General features: G+C 45.6%; 1 protein-coding gene across 18 annotated transcripts in view; it reads right to left on the bottom strand.

Annotated features, from left to right (window-relative positions):
• Nucleotides 1-17,107, bottom strand: part of ubr4 (ubiquitin protein ligase E3 component n-recognin 4) — a 40,754-nt gene that overhangs the window by 2,321 nt on the left and 21,326 nt on the right. For 6 of the 18 annotated variants that reach the window (XM_079558893.1, XM_079558890.1, XM_079558894.1 and 3 more), the window contains 57 exons: nt 16,827-17,028; nt 16,569-16,732; nt 16,279-16,495; nt 15,941-16,157; nt 15,518-15,550; nt 15,143-15,206; nt 14,880-15,014; nt 13,683-13,854; nt 13,456-13,578; nt 13,247-13,368; nt 13,047-13,158; nt 12,844-12,974; nt 12,594-12,771; nt 12,365-12,469; nt 11,973-12,110; nt 11,560-11,728; nt 11,291-11,495; nt 11,080-11,193; nt 10,798-11,007; nt 10,572-10,721; nt 10,116-10,343; nt 9,955-10,033; nt 9,451-9,690; nt 9,172-9,340; nt 8,949-9,093; nt 8,781-8,866; nt 8,619-8,706; nt 8,354-8,547; nt 8,041-8,280; nt 7,801-7,939; nt 7,542-7,667; nt 7,052-7,180; nt 6,525-6,874; nt 6,352-6,442; nt 6,190-6,274; nt 5,971-6,098; nt 5,761-5,890; nt 5,536-5,696; nt 5,236-5,345; nt 4,985-5,126; nt 4,762-4,843; nt 4,513-4,686; nt 4,305-4,426; nt 4,000-4,197; nt 3,590-3,670; nt 3,428-3,515; nt 3,199-3,326; nt 2,995-3,102; nt 2,795-2,911; nt 2,401-2,591; nt 2,144-2,317; nt 1,971-2,070; nt 1,194-1,412; nt 888-1,001; nt 669-811; nt 477-602; nt 210-404 (listed from right to left, as the gene is read on the bottom strand). In XM_079558893.1, coding sequence (XP_079415019.1) covers nt 210-404; nt 477-602; nt 669-811; nt 888-1,001; nt 1,194-1,412; nt 1,971-2,070; nt 2,144-2,317; nt 2,401-2,591; nt 2,795-2,911; nt 2,995-3,102; nt 3,199-3,326; nt 3,428-3,515; nt 3,590-3,670; nt 4,000-4,197; nt 4,305-4,426; nt 4,513-4,686; nt 4,762-4,843; nt 4,985-5,126; nt 5,236-5,345; nt 5,536-5,696; nt 5,761-5,890; nt 5,971-6,098; nt 6,190-6,274; nt 6,352-6,442; nt 6,525-6,874; nt 7,052-7,180; nt 7,542-7,667; nt 7,801-7,939; nt 8,041-8,280; nt 8,354-8,547; nt 8,619-8,706; nt 8,781-8,866; nt 8,949-9,093; nt 9,172-9,340; nt 9,451-9,690; nt 9,955-10,033; nt 10,116-10,343; nt 10,572-10,721; nt 10,798-11,007; nt 11,080-11,193; nt 11,291-11,495; nt 11,560-11,728; nt 11,973-12,110; nt 12,365-12,469; nt 12,594-12,771; nt 12,844-12,974; nt 13,047-13,158; nt 13,247-13,368; nt 13,456-13,578; nt 13,683-13,854; nt 14,880-15,014; nt 15,143-15,206; nt 15,518-15,550; nt 15,941-16,157; nt 16,279-16,495; nt 16,569-16,732; nt 16,827-17,028 — 8,381 coding nt within the window. Of the gene's footprint in view, nt 1-209; nt 405-476; nt 603-668; nt 812-887; nt 1,002-1,193; nt 1,413-1,970; nt 2,071-2,143; nt 2,318-2,400; nt 2,592-2,794; nt 2,912-2,994; nt 3,103-3,198; nt 3,327-3,427; nt 3,516-3,589; nt 3,671-3,999; nt 4,198-4,304; nt 4,427-4,512; nt 4,687-4,761; nt 4,844-4,984; nt 5,127-5,235; nt 5,346-5,535; nt 5,697-5,760; nt 5,891-5,970; nt 6,099-6,189; nt 6,275-6,351; nt 6,443-6,524; nt 6,875-7,051; nt 7,181-7,541; nt 7,668-7,800; nt 7,940-8,040; nt 8,281-8,353; nt 8,548-8,618; nt 8,707-8,780; nt 8,867-8,948; nt 9,094-9,171; nt 9,341-9,450; nt 9,691-9,954; nt 10,034-10,115; nt 10,344-10,571; nt 10,722-10,797; nt 11,008-11,079; nt 11,194-11,290; nt 11,496-11,559; nt 11,729-11,972; nt 12,111-12,364; nt 12,470-12,593; nt 12,772-12,843; nt 12,975-13,046; nt 13,159-13,246; nt 13,369-13,455; nt 13,579-13,682; nt 13,855-14,879; nt 15,015-15,142; nt 15,207-15,517; nt 15,551-15,940; nt 16,158-16,278; nt 16,496-16,568; nt 16,733-16,814; nt 17,029-17,107 lie in introns of all 18 variants that reach the window. The other 12 variants (XM_079558892.1, XM_079558901.1, XM_079558903.1 and 9 more) reach the window with 6 other exon arrangements.

The following is a 17,107-nucleotide window of genomic DNA, read 5'->3' on the forward strand; positions in this document are numbered from 1 at the left end:
CTCAAATTATTCCCAATTTTTCACACATTTCTTGACATTGGAGATGAGCCCGATTTTGTACCTTTGCAGATCTTCCACACATCATTGTTCTATTTTCTGATTCTAGACGACACAGGTTTTGGAAAAAGGATCTTTGCGGTATCGCTATCGAAAACCGTTAAAGTATCGTTAAAGTACCAGTATCTAAAACGGTACCGAGTCCTACGTACGTGTTGAGTACGTAGAGGACTGTGTGGATGATGTAGGGGATGAGGTGGATGTTGCTCTCTCTGCCTCCTCCGCCGGTGTCCACGCTGAACGACTGCTCCGTGGCGAAGCGTAGGAACAGCAGTTTGGTGTCGTGGATGTTGAGCTGGTACGTGGGTTCCCGCTGCCCCGTGCACTCCTGCAGATATGTGTTGTGCCTGGGGGGAGGGGGGGGGGGGGAGTACGATCAGCAAAATGTCAGAAATGAGAACAAACTGCGGTCGCCGTACCTCGCTAAACATGTGGCGAAGGCTGATTCTGGCACATGTGGCCCCCAAACCGGTAGCAGCCCGTTGCACTTGGTACTGGCGTTCTGTAAAGCTGCGCTCTCCCACTCCTCCCGACCCCGAGCCAGTCTGAAGAATTCAAAACGTTAAAGCAAAGATCGTTTCACTGGGAGACGGTAGCGGTGACGTGTTTACCTGACGGCAGCTAAATGGCAGTCGTAGTGGACTATGTTAAAGTGCGACACAGTGCTGTAGCCCTGCTGCTTCCGGGGCTTGTTCTCGAACTCCTCCAGGTTCACTCGCTTCGTAAACGTGTAAATCCCCAGCACTTTGGTTGGCTGCAAGAACACACACACAGACACACGCTTTAATATCAAATTCACTGTCCAGAGCAACAGTCTCGAGTCGCGTTACCTGAAACTTGTAACCCTCTCTACAGATGCAGCAGGTCAGGCCCGGCTCCTCGATGAGCTCCTCCATCTGCTTCAACAGCGACGTCTTGGTCACCACCTGCCCCTTTTCATTGGTCTGAGACGAGACGAAACAAAAATATACAAGCCGTTTCATTTTTATACACCATTTTTCTCTTCCCGTTAATGGCATGCTAGCAAATAGACGGGTCTTTGCATGTTGTCACCTCCTTTTTACTAAATATTTATAAGTTATCTATAATATATAATATTATATTTTCTATAAAAAAGAAGTTTCAAGAGTGCGTACCGTCATGCCCAGTGTCCCCAGCGCCTTCTGCCTCATGGCCATGGCCATGCGTTTCTTCTCTGCCCTGGTCTCCCTCCGAGCGGCATCGATCTTCAAATTGACGTCGCCGTGTTCCCTCAGAGCCTCCAGGAGGTTCTCCGCCAGAGTCCCGATGCCCTCGTCACTGGAAACCTGCTCGAGTTTGTGGAGGTTCGTGATGGAGTCTGTACCTATCAAAACCTGCAGAAGAATTAGAGTTATACGTCTGTTAAGGTCATGTGATGGTGGTTTACAAGCGTTTTTCAGACTCTGCCTTCGTTACATAACCTCAAAGTATAAGTACTTCTTTGCTGTGTAAAAGTAGCTTATGAAATCTGGTCATTCATTCAACCAGTTCCCTGCCATCCACCACCTTTAAGTTGTGTTTTACTCCCACAGACATTACACATATTCTCAGAAACTACAAGGTCTTCCCTTGAAAACACAACAAAAAAGCAACGAAAAACACAATAAAAAATCTGCTGAAAACAAGACAAAACAGGGGCAAAACACCAACAAATAAACATGAAAAAGTGACAAAAAAGCATTGAGTAGGCATCAAAAACACAACAGAAAAGTGGCAAAAAAAATAGACAAAAAAGTGCCGGAAAAGCAACAATAACACAATAAAAAACCCAGAAAAAGGACTTTTAATAGCTCGGATTTCTAGGCAAAATAGCTGGGGGGTTGCATAAATAGCAGAAGAATAAGCTGCTTAAAAAAGTAACCTAAGAATACCCTGTGTTTCACATGGAGTACCTGTGTTGGAGGGTGCTGTGTTGCTAAACCACGGAGGAGTCTAAGAATGAATGGCAGCGCTGGCCGAGAGAGGAACTTCTTCCACACGTCGGCATCGAGACTGAAAACAAAACCAGGTTGAGTTCATAACAAAAACAAGCAAGTGTTAACTGTCTTTTGGAGACTGTGTTTACTTTTTAGCATTGGGGATGTGCTTCTTCATGTAGTCCAGCGCGCTCTGAGTGATCCCTTTCTGAAGTATCAGGTCTTTGAGTTGGTGCCCGTTACTGTTGTTCTTGATGCCTGCTGCGATTTTACAGAAACAGTCCAAGAACACCTTCTCGTCCGCGCTGTGCTCCTCGTCATACCTAAAAAATTCAAAGTAAAACACATTTAGTTGAGCAGATTGTTAGATGTATGTGTGAAGAGAAGTGTGGAGGGAAACGCTTACTTGTCGAAACTGCAGCACGGTTTGAAGCGCTCCACGAGAATCCTCATCTTCTCAAGTTCTCCGAAGGAAAGGTAGGGGATGATGCGCAGGAGGCCTTGTAAAACACTGGGGTTGGAGCGAACGAAGGGAGTGTTGATCTGATCCAGCAGCATCACCAACTGGTCTTTGTCTCCCGTCAGCAGCAAATTACCCTGGAACGACGACGAGTGTACAATGCTCAAAGTCGCTACAGTTTAAGAAGTCGAATAGAAAGCCAATAAACAACCTAAAGAACAGAAACTAGAGCACAAGTGTCTTTAAAAGAACTCTTGTGAATAAAGAAACAATACAAGCGTCATCAGTAAAGTCAATATTTACACAGTTTTAAGTTTTTAAGGTTTAAACAGGGCTGTACCTTGTCCTCAGAGATCTCCGCATTGGCTTCATCCAGAATGATCTCCATGATGCTCAGGACCTGCTCAGCTATCGAAGCCCCTCCACTGTCTTTACTCTCCTGCTCGGCCACCAGCGCCTGGGATGAACAAGAGGTTTAGTTTGAACAACAGTTTACACGCCCTTTTATACAAATGCTCTGCTATGAAGATTCTCTCGCACCAGGTTGAGCGTCCCCAACATGACGTTGAGCGTGTTCATTTCTGGTTTGACGAGCTGCTGCCGGTTGATCTTCACCTTTACACAGTAACTGAACAACTTCAGCAAGACCTAAACGTGTGAAGAAGTAAATCATTAAGTAAATACATAGAGAAAATTCCATTATTATTATTACTGTTAATCTGTTGTGTTGTAAAAAGGTCTTACCGTGAGCAGATGTCTCCCCTGTTTGAAGTCCTTGATTCCTGACAGTCTGTTCAGCATACACTCCAGCCCTCCACACTGAGCCATGACTCCAGCCATCTTATACACCTCTTCATCATCCTCCTCTTCATCTACAAACAACAAGACATATACAGTTAGCTTTCATCAATTGACCAAAGCTGCAAATAACTTGTAATCCTGGAATAACCTGTGCCACCCTCATCGTACTGACCTGTGGTAGAGTCCAGAGACTCGATGAACTCCTCTGTGGCATCTCCCAGCAAACCTCTCATCCTGTAGATTATTCTCATTGGCTCTCCCTAAAGGAATACACATCAATTAGAAAACAAGCTTTTTATTGAGGCGGCTAATATCACTCAGTAGAAACACGTACCTCATTTGTCGGGCACCACACTTTCTTATAAACCTCTGCGACCGACAAATCCAAACTGATGATTTTGTTGTTCACCAAAAGCTAAAAAGATGAAGTTAAAAGTCAATAAAGATTATTTAAAGAGGTTGCTTTCAGGACATTCAAGCATTTTATGTTATTTTAGATTGAAGCTGTTCTTGAATGAAATAGTGATCTTTCTTTGAGGGATAGGGCCCACAAATCTTATCCTTACAAGTCAAGGTCCTTTCAAATGACACACTGACATACTTTTTAATACCATAATGAGATGACAGAAGACCTAAACTTTAAGCAACAGGGTTGACCTCCATCTCAATGTCAAACTAGGGGCTCTTTAGAATATCTTGCAGCCTGATTAAAAACTTTGCAGCGGAGCAAGGTCGCCGCCGTACCTCCATGCCGCTGTCATCCTCGAGCAGTGCCACCAGGTCACAGTCCTGGCAGATCTTGTTCTTGATGTCCCTCATGAGGGGCCCGATGCCCGGCTCGTTGCTGCTGTAGGGGTTTCCCGGCATGCGGCCCTGAAGGAAGTCCTCCTGCTGCGGGTCCTTCTCAAGAGTCACAAAGAACTCCGTCACCTCGTTCTCCTCCTGGACGTACGGAAAAGACATGTCACTCCATTTATATGAGAACTTATACGTCCGGCTCAAGCAGACAGATACTTTCTTACAAGATCATTATAAAAACAGAAACTCACAGGATAAATGATGCTGCAGAGTCTTTCAAATATAAAGACCGGGGTCCTGTAGTCGTCCAGATTGTACCTCTTCGCTGTTTCGATGCAAACCGCCATGAACGCTTTGGTCTCAGACTCCGTGCCTAGATGACAAACAGCAAGCCATTATATGTAGTTCCCTCAAATCGAGCAGCACAACGTCCTGTTTGCAAACGTGAACGTGACTCACCTGTGGTCATGTCTTCGAGCATCTCCAGCAGCATGTCCTGAGTCTCGTCGATGAGTTTGGTTCTCTGCACCACCAGTTTCCTCAGACACAGATAACCGTTGAGCACCGTGCCCACCAGGCGGCTCTTAAAGTGACGCTTTATGGACTCCACCTCCACAAAGGATGAGAGCAAACCTGCCAAAAACACACACATTTAATAGGATATCATTTCAGATTTAACCATCAATAATGAATTAACAAGTTACTCACCAGTAAGGCTCTTGAGGGCATAGCCTTGCTGCAGATCTGTGCTGAGAGTGGCCTCCTCTAATGCCAGAAGATTTGCAATTTCCTAAAAAAAGATATTAAAAATGAGTCCATTTATTTGATCAACGTAGGTGCACATTCAAAGACAGTTTTAGGCTTAGTTTTAACGCATTGGTGGGGCTTGAAAATCTACAGATGACATTTAACTGAGGCCAAATGTTTTTACCTTGGTGATGAGGTTGCCGATGTAGGGCAGGACTCCCCGAGCAGCCAGGTAAACCTTCCAGTGAGTGGGTTTGATTAACTTCTGGTACAGGCCCAGATACTCCACAGCGCACTCCCCAGCAACACTCAGCTCATCCAGGTAACTGCAGGGACACAGGCAGGTTCAACTTACAATACAGTGCTCTAGGCAAATACTTTTTAAACAATTTCCCCTATTCTACTTTGTTTTGTGAGGAACATCATTTTACATACCTCGTGAGAAGGTCGAGAACTTGCTGTTTGCGGCTGGGGATGGTGGTCAGAGCTTCCACGATGGTGCAGGCGGCCTGTCGAGCAGCTTGTGTGGCTGGAGTAAACAGAACCTGAAGCAAATAAATCCATAATGAAGACAATTGGATAAAATGAACAGTAATTAGTAAAGACTGGACTAAATAATGTGATTCAACAAAACATTCTGGATCAGGCATTGACTCCAAATTTCGGATACCCGATTCACTCCTTTGTTTGGGTAGTAGCTATAAAATGGGCCTCAAAACAGTCTTTATGACCTACCTGCCGGAGCCAGTTGTTGTGGCTGAGTTTGAGCAGTCGAGGGAACAGCCCGTCTCCCTTCCTGGACCTCATGAACTGCTTCCACTTCCAGGCGTATTTCTCCAACAGGTACTGCCTCCTCAGCTCTGCTTTGTTCTGAGGCTTGGGCGTGTTCTCCTGGCCTGTAGACATTTAATCATTACACACCTACACAGAAGAAGAAGTGAAGAGACGTTATAGTCTTACATCTCGCTGGGAGGCACTTCTTCCAAGCCTCGTATGAAGCTTTGGGGTCCTTCTTGAGCCAGAGCTGGGCCTGAGCGTGGATCTCATTGCTGTACGGTCTGATGGTGGTGAGGGACTCCACAGCTGCGTCCTGAAAATAAGGCGAAAGGACAGTCTTAATGTATATGTTGAAAATGGTATTGTTTTGTAATACAAGTGAAGGGCTTGTACCTTGTTTTTCTTGCTGGTGGGAGCCGGAGGCTTGATGAGCTTCTGCAGGATCCTCAAACACATTAAAGTGATGTTCTCCACAACAACGGGGGTTTTTATATTCACGGACATCAGGAACAGGCTCAGAGCTGCAACAAACAAATGAGGCATGGTTGTTGAAATGTTTAGATTCTTATTGAAAAGGCTACTTGATAAAAGGAGTCAAATAAATGCCATTACCACAACGCAGACGCAGCTCCCAACATCCTCCCTCTTTGGAAATAGAGTCTGTGAGCAACAGCATCTCGTACTGAAGGTTACTGACCTGTAAAACGGCAAAAAGACAGGTTGAAAACAAAGACTGACCATATAATACCTGCTTGTTATATTTGCGTGACTTACTAGGTCGGGATTGGCCCAGTGGCCTTTGAGAGCAGCGGAGACTTTGGCGATGATGAGGTCGTTCATCTGTTGAGTGGCCTCTGGGTGATCTCTGAAAACGCGCATAGAAATTAAAGCCACACAGCGGAACATTCTAGGTTGCACAAAGAGGGGCTTGAAAACGGCAGACAGACCTTGTGAGCAGGCAAACGAGCTGCCGGACCTCCTCCCTCATGGCTGCAGTTCCTCTCCTCAGATTGTACTCGAACAGCTCTCTGATGAGTCCCTGCAGTACCAGGATCTGCCTCAGGGCGGGGTTCGTGGCCAGGGCTCTCAGCAGAGTGATGCAGTGGCCGGTGACGGCGGAGGCACAGCCGTAGCACTTGTTGGAGGAGGTGTGACCGCAGCCCAGCACCGACAGCGCGCGGTACTGGGACGCCGTGAACGTGGGCTGGTGGCTGCTGCTGCTGCGGGATGATTTGGTGGCAGCTTCTCGCTGCTGAAGATCGTACTCCAATAGCTCTTTACGGGAGGCGAGGACTTTCTAGAAATGCAAAAAGAGAGAAACATATTAGTCAAGTGTTGGAAATGTAGTTGTGTCGCTTACAGACAATATTATGTGAGCTAAATTGCAGCCGTTGAGATCTGCTATCTGAGACTGTTCAAATAGGGATTTCAATTGGACTGCGATTATTCCTTAGGCTCTCCTGACAAGCTTTACCTGAATAATCTTGGAGAGGTCATCAAATGAGTTTTTGCAGTCTCCACTGTACTCCTGAGCCAGCTGCTGGATGTAGCGGTTCACGTTGGCAGAGGATGTGCCCAGGCCTGCTGCTGCTCCAGTGTCATCCTGAGAGAAGAGTAAATTACACACGACATCAGGTAAAGTTCAGCGGTAACTTTGTCAACTAATATATGTAATTTTTTTGTCAACGCATAATTGTTTTGCCTAAATCACAAGTAAAGGTAAAAAATACTAAAAAATAATAAGGCCTACTTAAAGTGACTATACGGAGTTTAAAAATGTTAAAATTAAGTATTTTCCTCCCCCTACATGTTCCAACAATGTCCTGATGTGTAGAATGAGCCCAGACCTGTTCACCACAACTGCCTCTAAAATCCTGCACTGTCACTAAAAACTGTGTTACTTCGGGTCCGAATTGCTGTCATGCACAAGCTTAATATATAAGGTGCAGTTTTTAAAACCCCACCTGTGGTTTCTCTGGAGCCGCCTCGTTGACCTTGGACAGCAGGCTTTCCAGCTGAGGCCTGTGGCCCATGAGCTGGTGGTAAACTCTGTCGGCTTTGTCCAAAAGAGTGTTGATGTTCGTCACAGCCTGGAGAAAAACGCACAGCGGGTTACTTATAGGCACTTTATATTCAAATGGAATATATCCAGTTTTATTTCGTCTTTGTTCTTTCTTTGAAAAAATAATAATAATAATAATAAAAACGTAGAAGTCCATCTACCTTCTTCCTGTCCTCTTCATTCTCAATGGGGTCCACGGCGCAGCATGGTTTGGCATAGAGCATGAAGTCGAAGCGAGCGTATTTACAGAAACCACAAGCATTGCACAGGAATGGGTCTTTCTCATCGTAGTTAATTGACCTAAAAAGACAGTTAATAGCTTATCACATTGTAATAAGCTTAACCAATGAAGTTTTGCAATCTATGTATCTTAAAACAAGACCTAGCTGGTGAGTACCAACCTGCACTTGTGGCACTGATAGACGTTTTCGCCGCAGTTGCCGCAGACCCCGGGGTTGGCCGGGACAGAGGCGCTGCAGCGGGGGCACTGGAGTGTCTCAGTGGACGCCTGGTAGTTCTCATAGAAATCGGAGAACTCGATCATGAGGTTAGAGGCGACGATGGGCAGAGGCAGGTCGATCTTCACCTCGGTTTGCCCGGGAGTCAGCTGCACTTTCTTCGCTTTGTGCCAACGAGCTGGTCTGGAAACGCGACAAAATACCTGTTAATACCGTTCAAAGATTAACCATCTCCAAAGCAGTCGCATAAACCCACTTGTTCTTCAGCTCCACGATGGCCTGCACGGTCCTGTTGTTGTAGTATAGGTTGATGGTTCGGACCATTTTGGTGCGCTTGAGGTCGCCGATCTTCACCGTGACTTTGCTGATGGTGTGGCTGCCGATGAGCTTCACCACCTGCTGTGTGGTGGTGTAGCGGGTGTCCACTTTGATGGAGGACAGCTTAATATTCTGGGGGAAACAAAGCATTAGCGTTATTACGTCTCCCAACACAAGAGGTTGGTTATTGACTGCAAACTTACTGAGAAAGGAACTTCCGGATTGTTGCACACCAGGCAAGGGTCACTTTCAAGGTAAAATCCATCGAACTCCACCAGACCTGACAGAGTGCTACAAGAGAGAGGATCAAATGGGATTGGCTTGTTGTATATCAAAGGTTCACTGTAGTAGAAACAAATACATACTTGTAAATATTCGAGTTGGGATGGTTCGTCAGGATGTGGTTCTGTGCCCTCAAGATTTCCACAGCCTTTTGAGAATACTCCTTGAGCTAAACAAAACATTTATTTTATTTCTGTTACGAGTAAACTTTATTTGATATATATAACGATGAAGGAGGCATCCAAACCAACCTTCTTCTCAGTCTGGGGGGTCTTGAGAGAGAAGTATCCGAGCAGGTCGACAAACTGCGCTGCTTTCCGGCCGTAGGCGGGCAGCTCTGGCCAAATCGCCCAAGTGAGCTCAAGAAGTAGCTCCTGTTGGGATTTACTGGAGTTCCTGAAACAAAAATATGAAAAAGGGCAGTGTGGTGGTAGTGGAGGCAGGTGTGAGAAGAACACTTGGCTAGTGCATTACCTGTAGATGTGCAGAGCGAGACAGTGGGCCTGCCAGCGCACTGCAGAAGAGTTTGACTCCAGGAGGAAGCAGCGCAGAAACTGGATGAGGGTCTCTTTGTCGGCGAACTTGTTGAGCTGACTGACCAGAGCCATGCACAGCTGGTCCTCTTGGCTTCCCGCTCCCTCACCTGCAAAAGAAATCAACAGAATTATGACGACGACAAGGAGTAAAGAATAAACATTGATATTTGTCTTTCCAATCTGACCTAGTATTAACAGTTGATAAAAATGATATTACCTTCTTTGTCTTTTTCCTTGTCCTCCTTTTTGCTCTTTTTGCTGGAGGACTTGCTCTGGGAGGATTGGGAGGCGCCGCTCTGTCCCGTGTTGGAGCCCCCCGCTGAGAAGGAGGAGGAGGTGGAGGAGGAGTTGGCCAGGACTTTGCTGCCACAGAGGGCACAGGAGAGAAGCTGCAACAGGACCGGAGACACGCCCTCATCCACCAGGAAACTCACTTGGAGCAGGAAGTACAACACCGCTGGAAGATGCAGAGGAGAACACAGCGTAAAGTACCAAATAATTAGACATTTATCTGAATATAAGGCGAAATGACGTAGAAGGAAAAAAAAACTAATCGCAGTTATGCCTTTGTTTTTAACTGTTTAAAGTGTGGGGGGAAAACGAGTGTGGGTGACTGCTTTTAAAAACTTTTGTTACAATAGAAGGCGTCTGGAAGATTGAGTTATATGATAGATATGGCCATCACTGTCTTATCAATCCTACAAGCCAAAAAAAGACTCACAATCATCCTTCATGCAGAATTTCTGCCAGTTAACGGTCCTCTGAGAAGCAATTTCAGCACAAGCCTTCAGGTGCTCCATCTGAGGGACAACATAAGATACATGTTTAACAACCAGGGATGTATTCATCTAAACAATCACAAAATTGATCTCAAACACTGACCAGGCTGATGAGCGTGTCGTACTGCAGCGCAGACCCAGACGTGGCAGTGACCACTCCCGCTCTGAGGAAGATGCCCTGCTCCTCCAGTAGTTTCTTGATGCTCCTCACGTGAGAGTCCAGAGTGTGCAGGTCTCGGAGCTGACGGTACTTCTCTTTAGAGCCGCAGATGAACAGCAGCAGCTTCCTGACCTGCCTCCGGACAAATGGAGTCTGCTGGATCATCAGGTACTGGGGAGAGAGATGGTTGGAAAACATTGTTATCCAATGCTTTGCTGAATATTCAGACTTTTCAACATGGTGAAAAACAATGTCTTCAGTTAATAAACTTAACTGCGATTTTAGAAACATTCTTGCTGCATAAAAGTAACTGGTTGGACTTCCATAAATGTTCTACACACCTTTGGAAGTCCAGTATATCTAAATATTAAATATAAACTTCCTACATTACAAATTTACCTCAGACAAAAAGTAGAACCAGGAGTGATCAAAGACAGGCGGAGGGATACGTGGGTTGGTGTCTGCAATTTTCTTGATCTGATAGGGCAGCCGGAGCACCATCTCTGTCAAAAGCTGTGAGTAGGCTTCAAATACATCAGCAGCATGGCCCTGCGGTGGAACAACAGACACAGTGATCTAAAGAAACATGCAAACTTACACTCAAACAAGCATTTATCTGCCATACCTTGACATACTGTCGCAGGAAAAACGGGCTCATGTCTGGGGGAGAGGAAGCCGTGTGGGGCCGGAGCAGCTGACTGGCCGCCACTGCCTCCTCTTCGCCCTGCTGGCTTTTCCAAAACTCTAACAAAGACTTGAGCACGTGCAGGCAGTAGTCGATGGCGCCCAGGCTGAGCAGGGCAGTGGCCGTGGCGTTGGAGATGAGAGACGACGACTGAAAATAAGAGAAATACATTGTCACAGAGATATTCAACTTTCTGGGTGTATTTGTGATTTGGAGAGGTACCTCAGATGAAGATTTGGAGCCAGACTTTGTTCGAGACATGAAGACGCTGAGGAGTCTCATGATGACCAGGTGGACTTCATTGATGGCGCTACGATCGTTTTTCTTAGATACGTCCTAAAAAAAAAGGAAAAACGCAGATGAGAAAATAGAAATGAGACAAATAACCTTTACATCATCACTGTTCCTCTCTAGCAGTTTTCATGGCCAATACCTTTTTGTTCATGCCCAGTTCTGCAATGAGCTGAGCGAGCAGGTCGTCCAACGCGCCCTTATCTTTCTCATCCTCTCCGTCGAGGTCAGAGGTCAACATGAGGATGACCTGCATGTACGGGATGGCCTGGACGCCGCCCACGTTGTGCAACTGATGGAGGTGCTGGAGGAGGCGCTCCAAAAGCATTAGGCGGACCATGTGCAGCCTGATGGGGACACAGTCATGGATGTCATATGTATCATACCATGAAAGAGTTTTGAATTGCTGACCTGTTGCTGGTGTGGATGTCACCCTCGTTCTCTCCCTCTCCCTCTGATCCCTCTCCCTCCTGCTGGGCGGTGGTGGTGCTGATAGCCCCTGTGCTGGAGCTCACGCTGCCTGGTCCGGCGGGGTGGCCCTCCACGGTGGTGTCCCCATAGGCACTGCTGCGACCGGACACTGGAAACATAAACCTTTGTCAGTAAATTACAGAATCAGATCAAATACTTAAAGAATTTTAGGGCTTTAAGGGGTAGGTAGCCTGCTGACATTTTTTGTTTTGAGAGGAAAGGTATAGGAGTTAAGTTCCGAAATTAATTGCTAGATGTGGTTATTAATAGAACTAAATAATAATTTCTTTCTTCTTCTTATTGTCTTTGTTTCCTAAAGTTCATATGTTTTCAGGGGTTTTTGAGTGACCCACCACTGTGCTCGCCGGCCACAGAGTCTATGGCAGACCCCCCGCTCTCGGAGCCCACGCTGCCCCCGTGTTCGGCCGGAGACGTCCTGAGCGTGGAGCCGTCTGTGGCCGCAGTGCTGCCCTCGTCGTCCGAGGCTGGGGCTGAAACCAGAGCAAGAGCTGCAACAGTAAATACCTTGCCGTCATCTGGACATTATTCAGCGTCTACACTTGCTCCAACCGTGCAACAGGCATTGCAAAAATTTGATTTTTTTTTAACTAAAAACTGAATAATCTTAATTTAGTTGGTCACATTGTAATAATATTGGTACGATTCGGGAGGTGGGGGGCACTCAGAATATAAATTAATGACTCAAAGGGCATGTTAGCCAAAACAGGTTGTGAACCAGTGTTACCTGATGCAGTAGTGTCTGAAAGAGTTCCAGCGTCCAGAGATGAGGAGCTCGGGGCCTGTCCAGAGAGACCCAGGCTCTGCAAGCCAAGAGCGCTGCTGCTGCTGCCTACACATGCCAGAAATGGATACAATTACTTTGCATATTTCAAGACACAGCAGTTGGGTAGCACAAGGCATGATGAATTGTCAGTTTTTCAGTTTGAAATGTTCAGTTCACAATGACTGACTACCTTGCTGATCTTGTTGCAGGCTGAGGGCTATGGCCAATTCCACCATTGTCTCATCATCAGCATCTGGAGGGATGTCTAACATTGGGGGGAAGCCCTCAGCTCCAGCCAGCAGAGCCTCCAGAGGAGACGGGTTTCCATTGTTCACATTGTCCGACGTGTCCAGGACCATCGACTCAGACTGAGGACGACAAAGAAACAATGTTGTACACTATTTTGACCCTTTGTTGACGCTCACAATGTTTCCACTCACCACCATCTCAAAGCCCTCGTGGTCCACCTCGCTCTGCTCCTGACTCTCCTGTCGGACCTCCTCGGATCCGGTCAGAACTGAAGACTGCATTTTGTCATCTGCATCATCGTCGTCGTCATCGTCCTTGTCTCCTAGGCGAGAGCAAACAAGTTTAATTGTTTGCACCTTTTGGCTTGAAACCACCCCAATGAAACGAATCTCACCTATTGGCGTGTTGGATCGTGGAGGAGAGGGGAGGGTCACATGGCGCCGCTTGTTCCTCGGTCTGAGCACTCGAATTAGAGCCTGTTTACAAGCGAAGCTCACCGATGTGTCCTGAAAGACGGTCAGAAAAACCCCCGTAAAGACCGGCGAAACATTTTACTGGTATACAGTCAAACAGTGATAAAAAACCTGTACTTACTGGACACAGTAACATTTGCATATAGATCTTGGAGGCTACGTTGATGTAATCCAGTTCACAAGTGCAGTAAGCATGAATGATGTCCACCAAAGCATTGACTGTGGCTTCTATATGGGTTAAACCTGTATCCACAAAGACAAACATGGGTGTAAGTATTTCAAGCCACTCTGGACCATCGTGAATACAATCTATTTAAACGAAAGCCTGACCTGGCAGACAAGCCGGTGCAAGAAAAGCGTTCTTTGGTTTCAGAGCGTGTAGTTTCCAGAAGTTATTCATAAGTTGGGAGATGAAATTGCTGTTTTCTCCATCAACGTGTTTGTGTCCATCATCTGTTTGGTGAATACAATGGAAATATCCGTTAATAACCACTGATTAAGTCCATGAAAACAAAAATGAAGTAAATCAACCAATTCCAGTGCTTAATGTTTCATACCGTCGTGATGCAGTGCCTTGTTCTCAGTGAAGTGAACCAGGTTGTTAGGTCTCATTATAGCGATGGAGCGAGCGGTGATCACCAGCCGCTGAAACACGTCGGGGTCTAACTCTTTTCCTTCTCGAGTGCTGCTGTTCAGACACTGCACTGCGTTGCTCAACAAGGACTGGTCCTAAGACACACACACCAAACATATGGGACTGTTACTGTAGTCAAAACAATACATTGAGGGTGCCTATAAATTCAAATGTAAGTCTAGAGGAAGGCACTGTTTTTTGCCTGAGGCTTAAGTTGGCATGGAAACATACATGGAGTTTAAAGAAAATGCAAAACAATGAACACAATGGCAATAGAGAATCGCAAAACAAAAATCACAATATTTACTATACATCATGGGCATGAACTTAAATGCAATTGCACACATTTCAATTATCATTTCAATGGTTGCAATTACAAATCACAATTCATTTAGGCCATGGTATATTCCTCCCAAAGAACTAAATATTCTTAATATGTAGCAAACCTGCAAACTTTAAACTTATGCAAACATGCTTTGAAATGCATGTTCTTCTTGTATTAGTTTAGATGCTTATATTTCATAGACGTCTAAAATCAACACAGTGATTAATTTTCATTTAACTAATATGCAAATCCAATTGCAAATAAAAAAAACAAAAAAAAACAAGTAAAAATATGTTGAAAGCTTAAGAAAACATTAAGCTCAAAATAAGAAATAATGGACATGGACTTAATTGTAAAATAAAATAGAAGTAGAATAAACCAAAACAAAGTATCGAGGACGGTAAGTGCAGGGGAGGGACATTCGACAGCCTCAGATTCTTTTGTCGAGGCTTAAAGTTGCACTACCTGAATTACTCAGTTATCAAAGCGTGAAAGTTGAAGGTAGTGGTGTAAAATCCCTCAGCTGCTGCCAAAATGCATGTATACCTCTCACAGACACTTCAACACATCCCAATTGTCTCGCTCGCTATGAACTTCGGCTGAGACAAGCTTCTAATCAAGTGAACAGAGAAGAGACGTGAACAGGGTGACAGCCAAACTAACACTGTCCTAATTTAGCCTCTGAAATGCAGCGTTTATAATGTAGATCTATGGCACTAAATGATGCTTACTCTACAACAAGAAAATAGTTTGATTAGAAGAGCTCTAAGTGTGGAGTCTAGGGTGGAACTTTACTTTGTGGTTGTGGTAGGCTGTGCGGCTGGTGTGCAGACTGGCCAGGAGTCCCTTGGTCTGCTGCTGGACTCCTGTCGGGGTGGGCATGGACAAGAGCAGAGTGGCCAACTCCAGAGCAGCAGACTTGTTCTTCTCCTGCAAAAAGAGAGGGTCACTTTAGGCATAAGACACTTTATCTGTTGCCGTTTGCGTCAATTTAAAGATAAAATGTGTAAATATGTTGCACTTGGACAGCTGTTCTGAGGCCAACCTGCATGCATTACCTTTTCGCCAGAAGAGCCCACGGCAAAGCAGCTTTCCAAAGCCTCCAGAGAGTTTACAACCAACCTGCAAAAGACAAAACAAGATTAACACCACTTCCACTCACTGGAAGGAAAACCCAAGCAAAAGAATAAGTAAAAAAAAAAAAAAGGAAAGTAAAAAAAAATCAGATCCCAACCTTCTACATATGCGCTAAACTAAAAGCAAAGGAACAACACTCAATGCAGGAGGAAAATGCCACTGGAGGGAGGAGAGGGTGAGTGTACAAGTGGAGATGGTGCATGGCATGTTCACTTTCCACAGGCAGGGGGCACCAGACAAGCAGCAAGGCAGCACAAAAAAACGTTCAAGCAAGCAGAGAAAGGTCAGTTACTAACCGGTCCAATGTTGACAAGGACTCAGTTTCAGAACTTTTTATAGTGTGTTTGTGGGAGCAAAAGAAAAAAAGAACAACAAAAAAAGAGTGAGGTCCACAGAAATAAACCAGTGACTTTGAATGATTCAGTTGAACAGAAGAGAGGGCATGCGAGACAGATGAAGTCACCATAGCCATGCGATATTTACAAGATATGATATGGAAAACATCTATGTCTAAGAGATTCTAAGAGAACAGGCGGGTTTAAGCCCGTTTACAGTTTAAAATGACTATGCCATCACTGGAGAAGCTGAGGTTGAGCACTATAATGTCTTAACTTAAATAGTATTAGCATGACTTATGATTGTATAGGACATATAATATTTAAAGCCAAGAAGTATTTGCCATAAAATACTAGTTAAATTAGAATGCACGAAGCCGGTACCTTTCGAGCACAGTGCCGCTGGCCGCTGTGGGGGTGGAGATCTCCCCGTCGCTGGAGCCGTTGCCCTGGTTCAGGTTGGGGCTGCACACGTTGTTGACCGAGGCAGAGGAGAAGTCCTCCGGAGTGTCCTCAGGCCAACCAAACTGCTCCTTGGTTTTGCCGTAGATCTTTATGGAGTCGAGCATAGTGACTCCAGCTGGGTCCACTGAGGCGCCGACTGAAGAGAGGATTCACAAAGCAAAGGGTGTTCATTTTTTAGACTTAATCTTTAGACAAATACTGTTTTCCTTTTTGTTTAGTGAAGATTCTGTCAAGTGATTGAACGTAGTCGCTCTTACTAAATATGGACAGCTTCTTGTCTGCCTGCAGGGCCTCCTCTCGGGTGAAGGGGAAGTCGAACCAGCGCGCTCGGGTCAGATTGATCTGCATGGTGCGCCCGAACACCTCCACGTAGGAAGGAGCTCTCTCTATGGCCTGGGTCCCCACCTGGACCCTCATCCCGGTCATCACCATTGAGCTGTTATTGTTCACAGCCTCCACAGTGAACCCGCCAGGCTGAGTGTGGAAAGTGAGCTTTAGTAACAAGGGCAGGCTAGTGATAAAAGCTTTTCAGCTCATTGGTACACACCTTGGTGTTGGCCACGTACATCCCGGTGGAGTTGAGCCTGTGTTTTATCTGCTGTCCATTGTAAACCTGGAGTAAGTCGTTACCTCCAAACTCCACCTCTGTCAGCTGCTGGTTGTGCTCAAAGAAATCCACAGGGAAGGTCACCTGACTGGAGGTCCGTGTAGCTAAAAGTCAAAGGTTTACTGGATTAGCCAGATACAAGTTCAACTAAATTGGTAAAGACTTGAAAGATAAATGAGTAATTACTTGAGTACTCACTGGTTGCAGCAGCCTTCCGTTTGCGGACAGGCTTCATGATGCTGATGCCACAGCTGGGCTGCAGTGCTGGCTGTAGCCAGTAGGAGGTGTTATCCACATTGGCCATGTAGATGCGTAAACTGCCATCTTCACACAGAAGAATCATGGTTGTGCGTTGCTGTTCATTGCTGGCAGTGTGCCGGATAGCAACCATGTCCTGAATCTAAGAGAAAGACAATGAGAAAATTGGAGAAAGTGTATCATTGTAACTGTTGAATACAACAGCAGTAAATAGTAACTAG

This window comes from Gobius niger (genome assembly GCF_951799975.1).
Source record: "Gobius niger genome assembly, chromosome: 6".
NCBI lineage: Eukaryota > Metazoa > Chordata > Actinopteri > Gobiiformes > Gobiidae > Gobius > Gobius niger.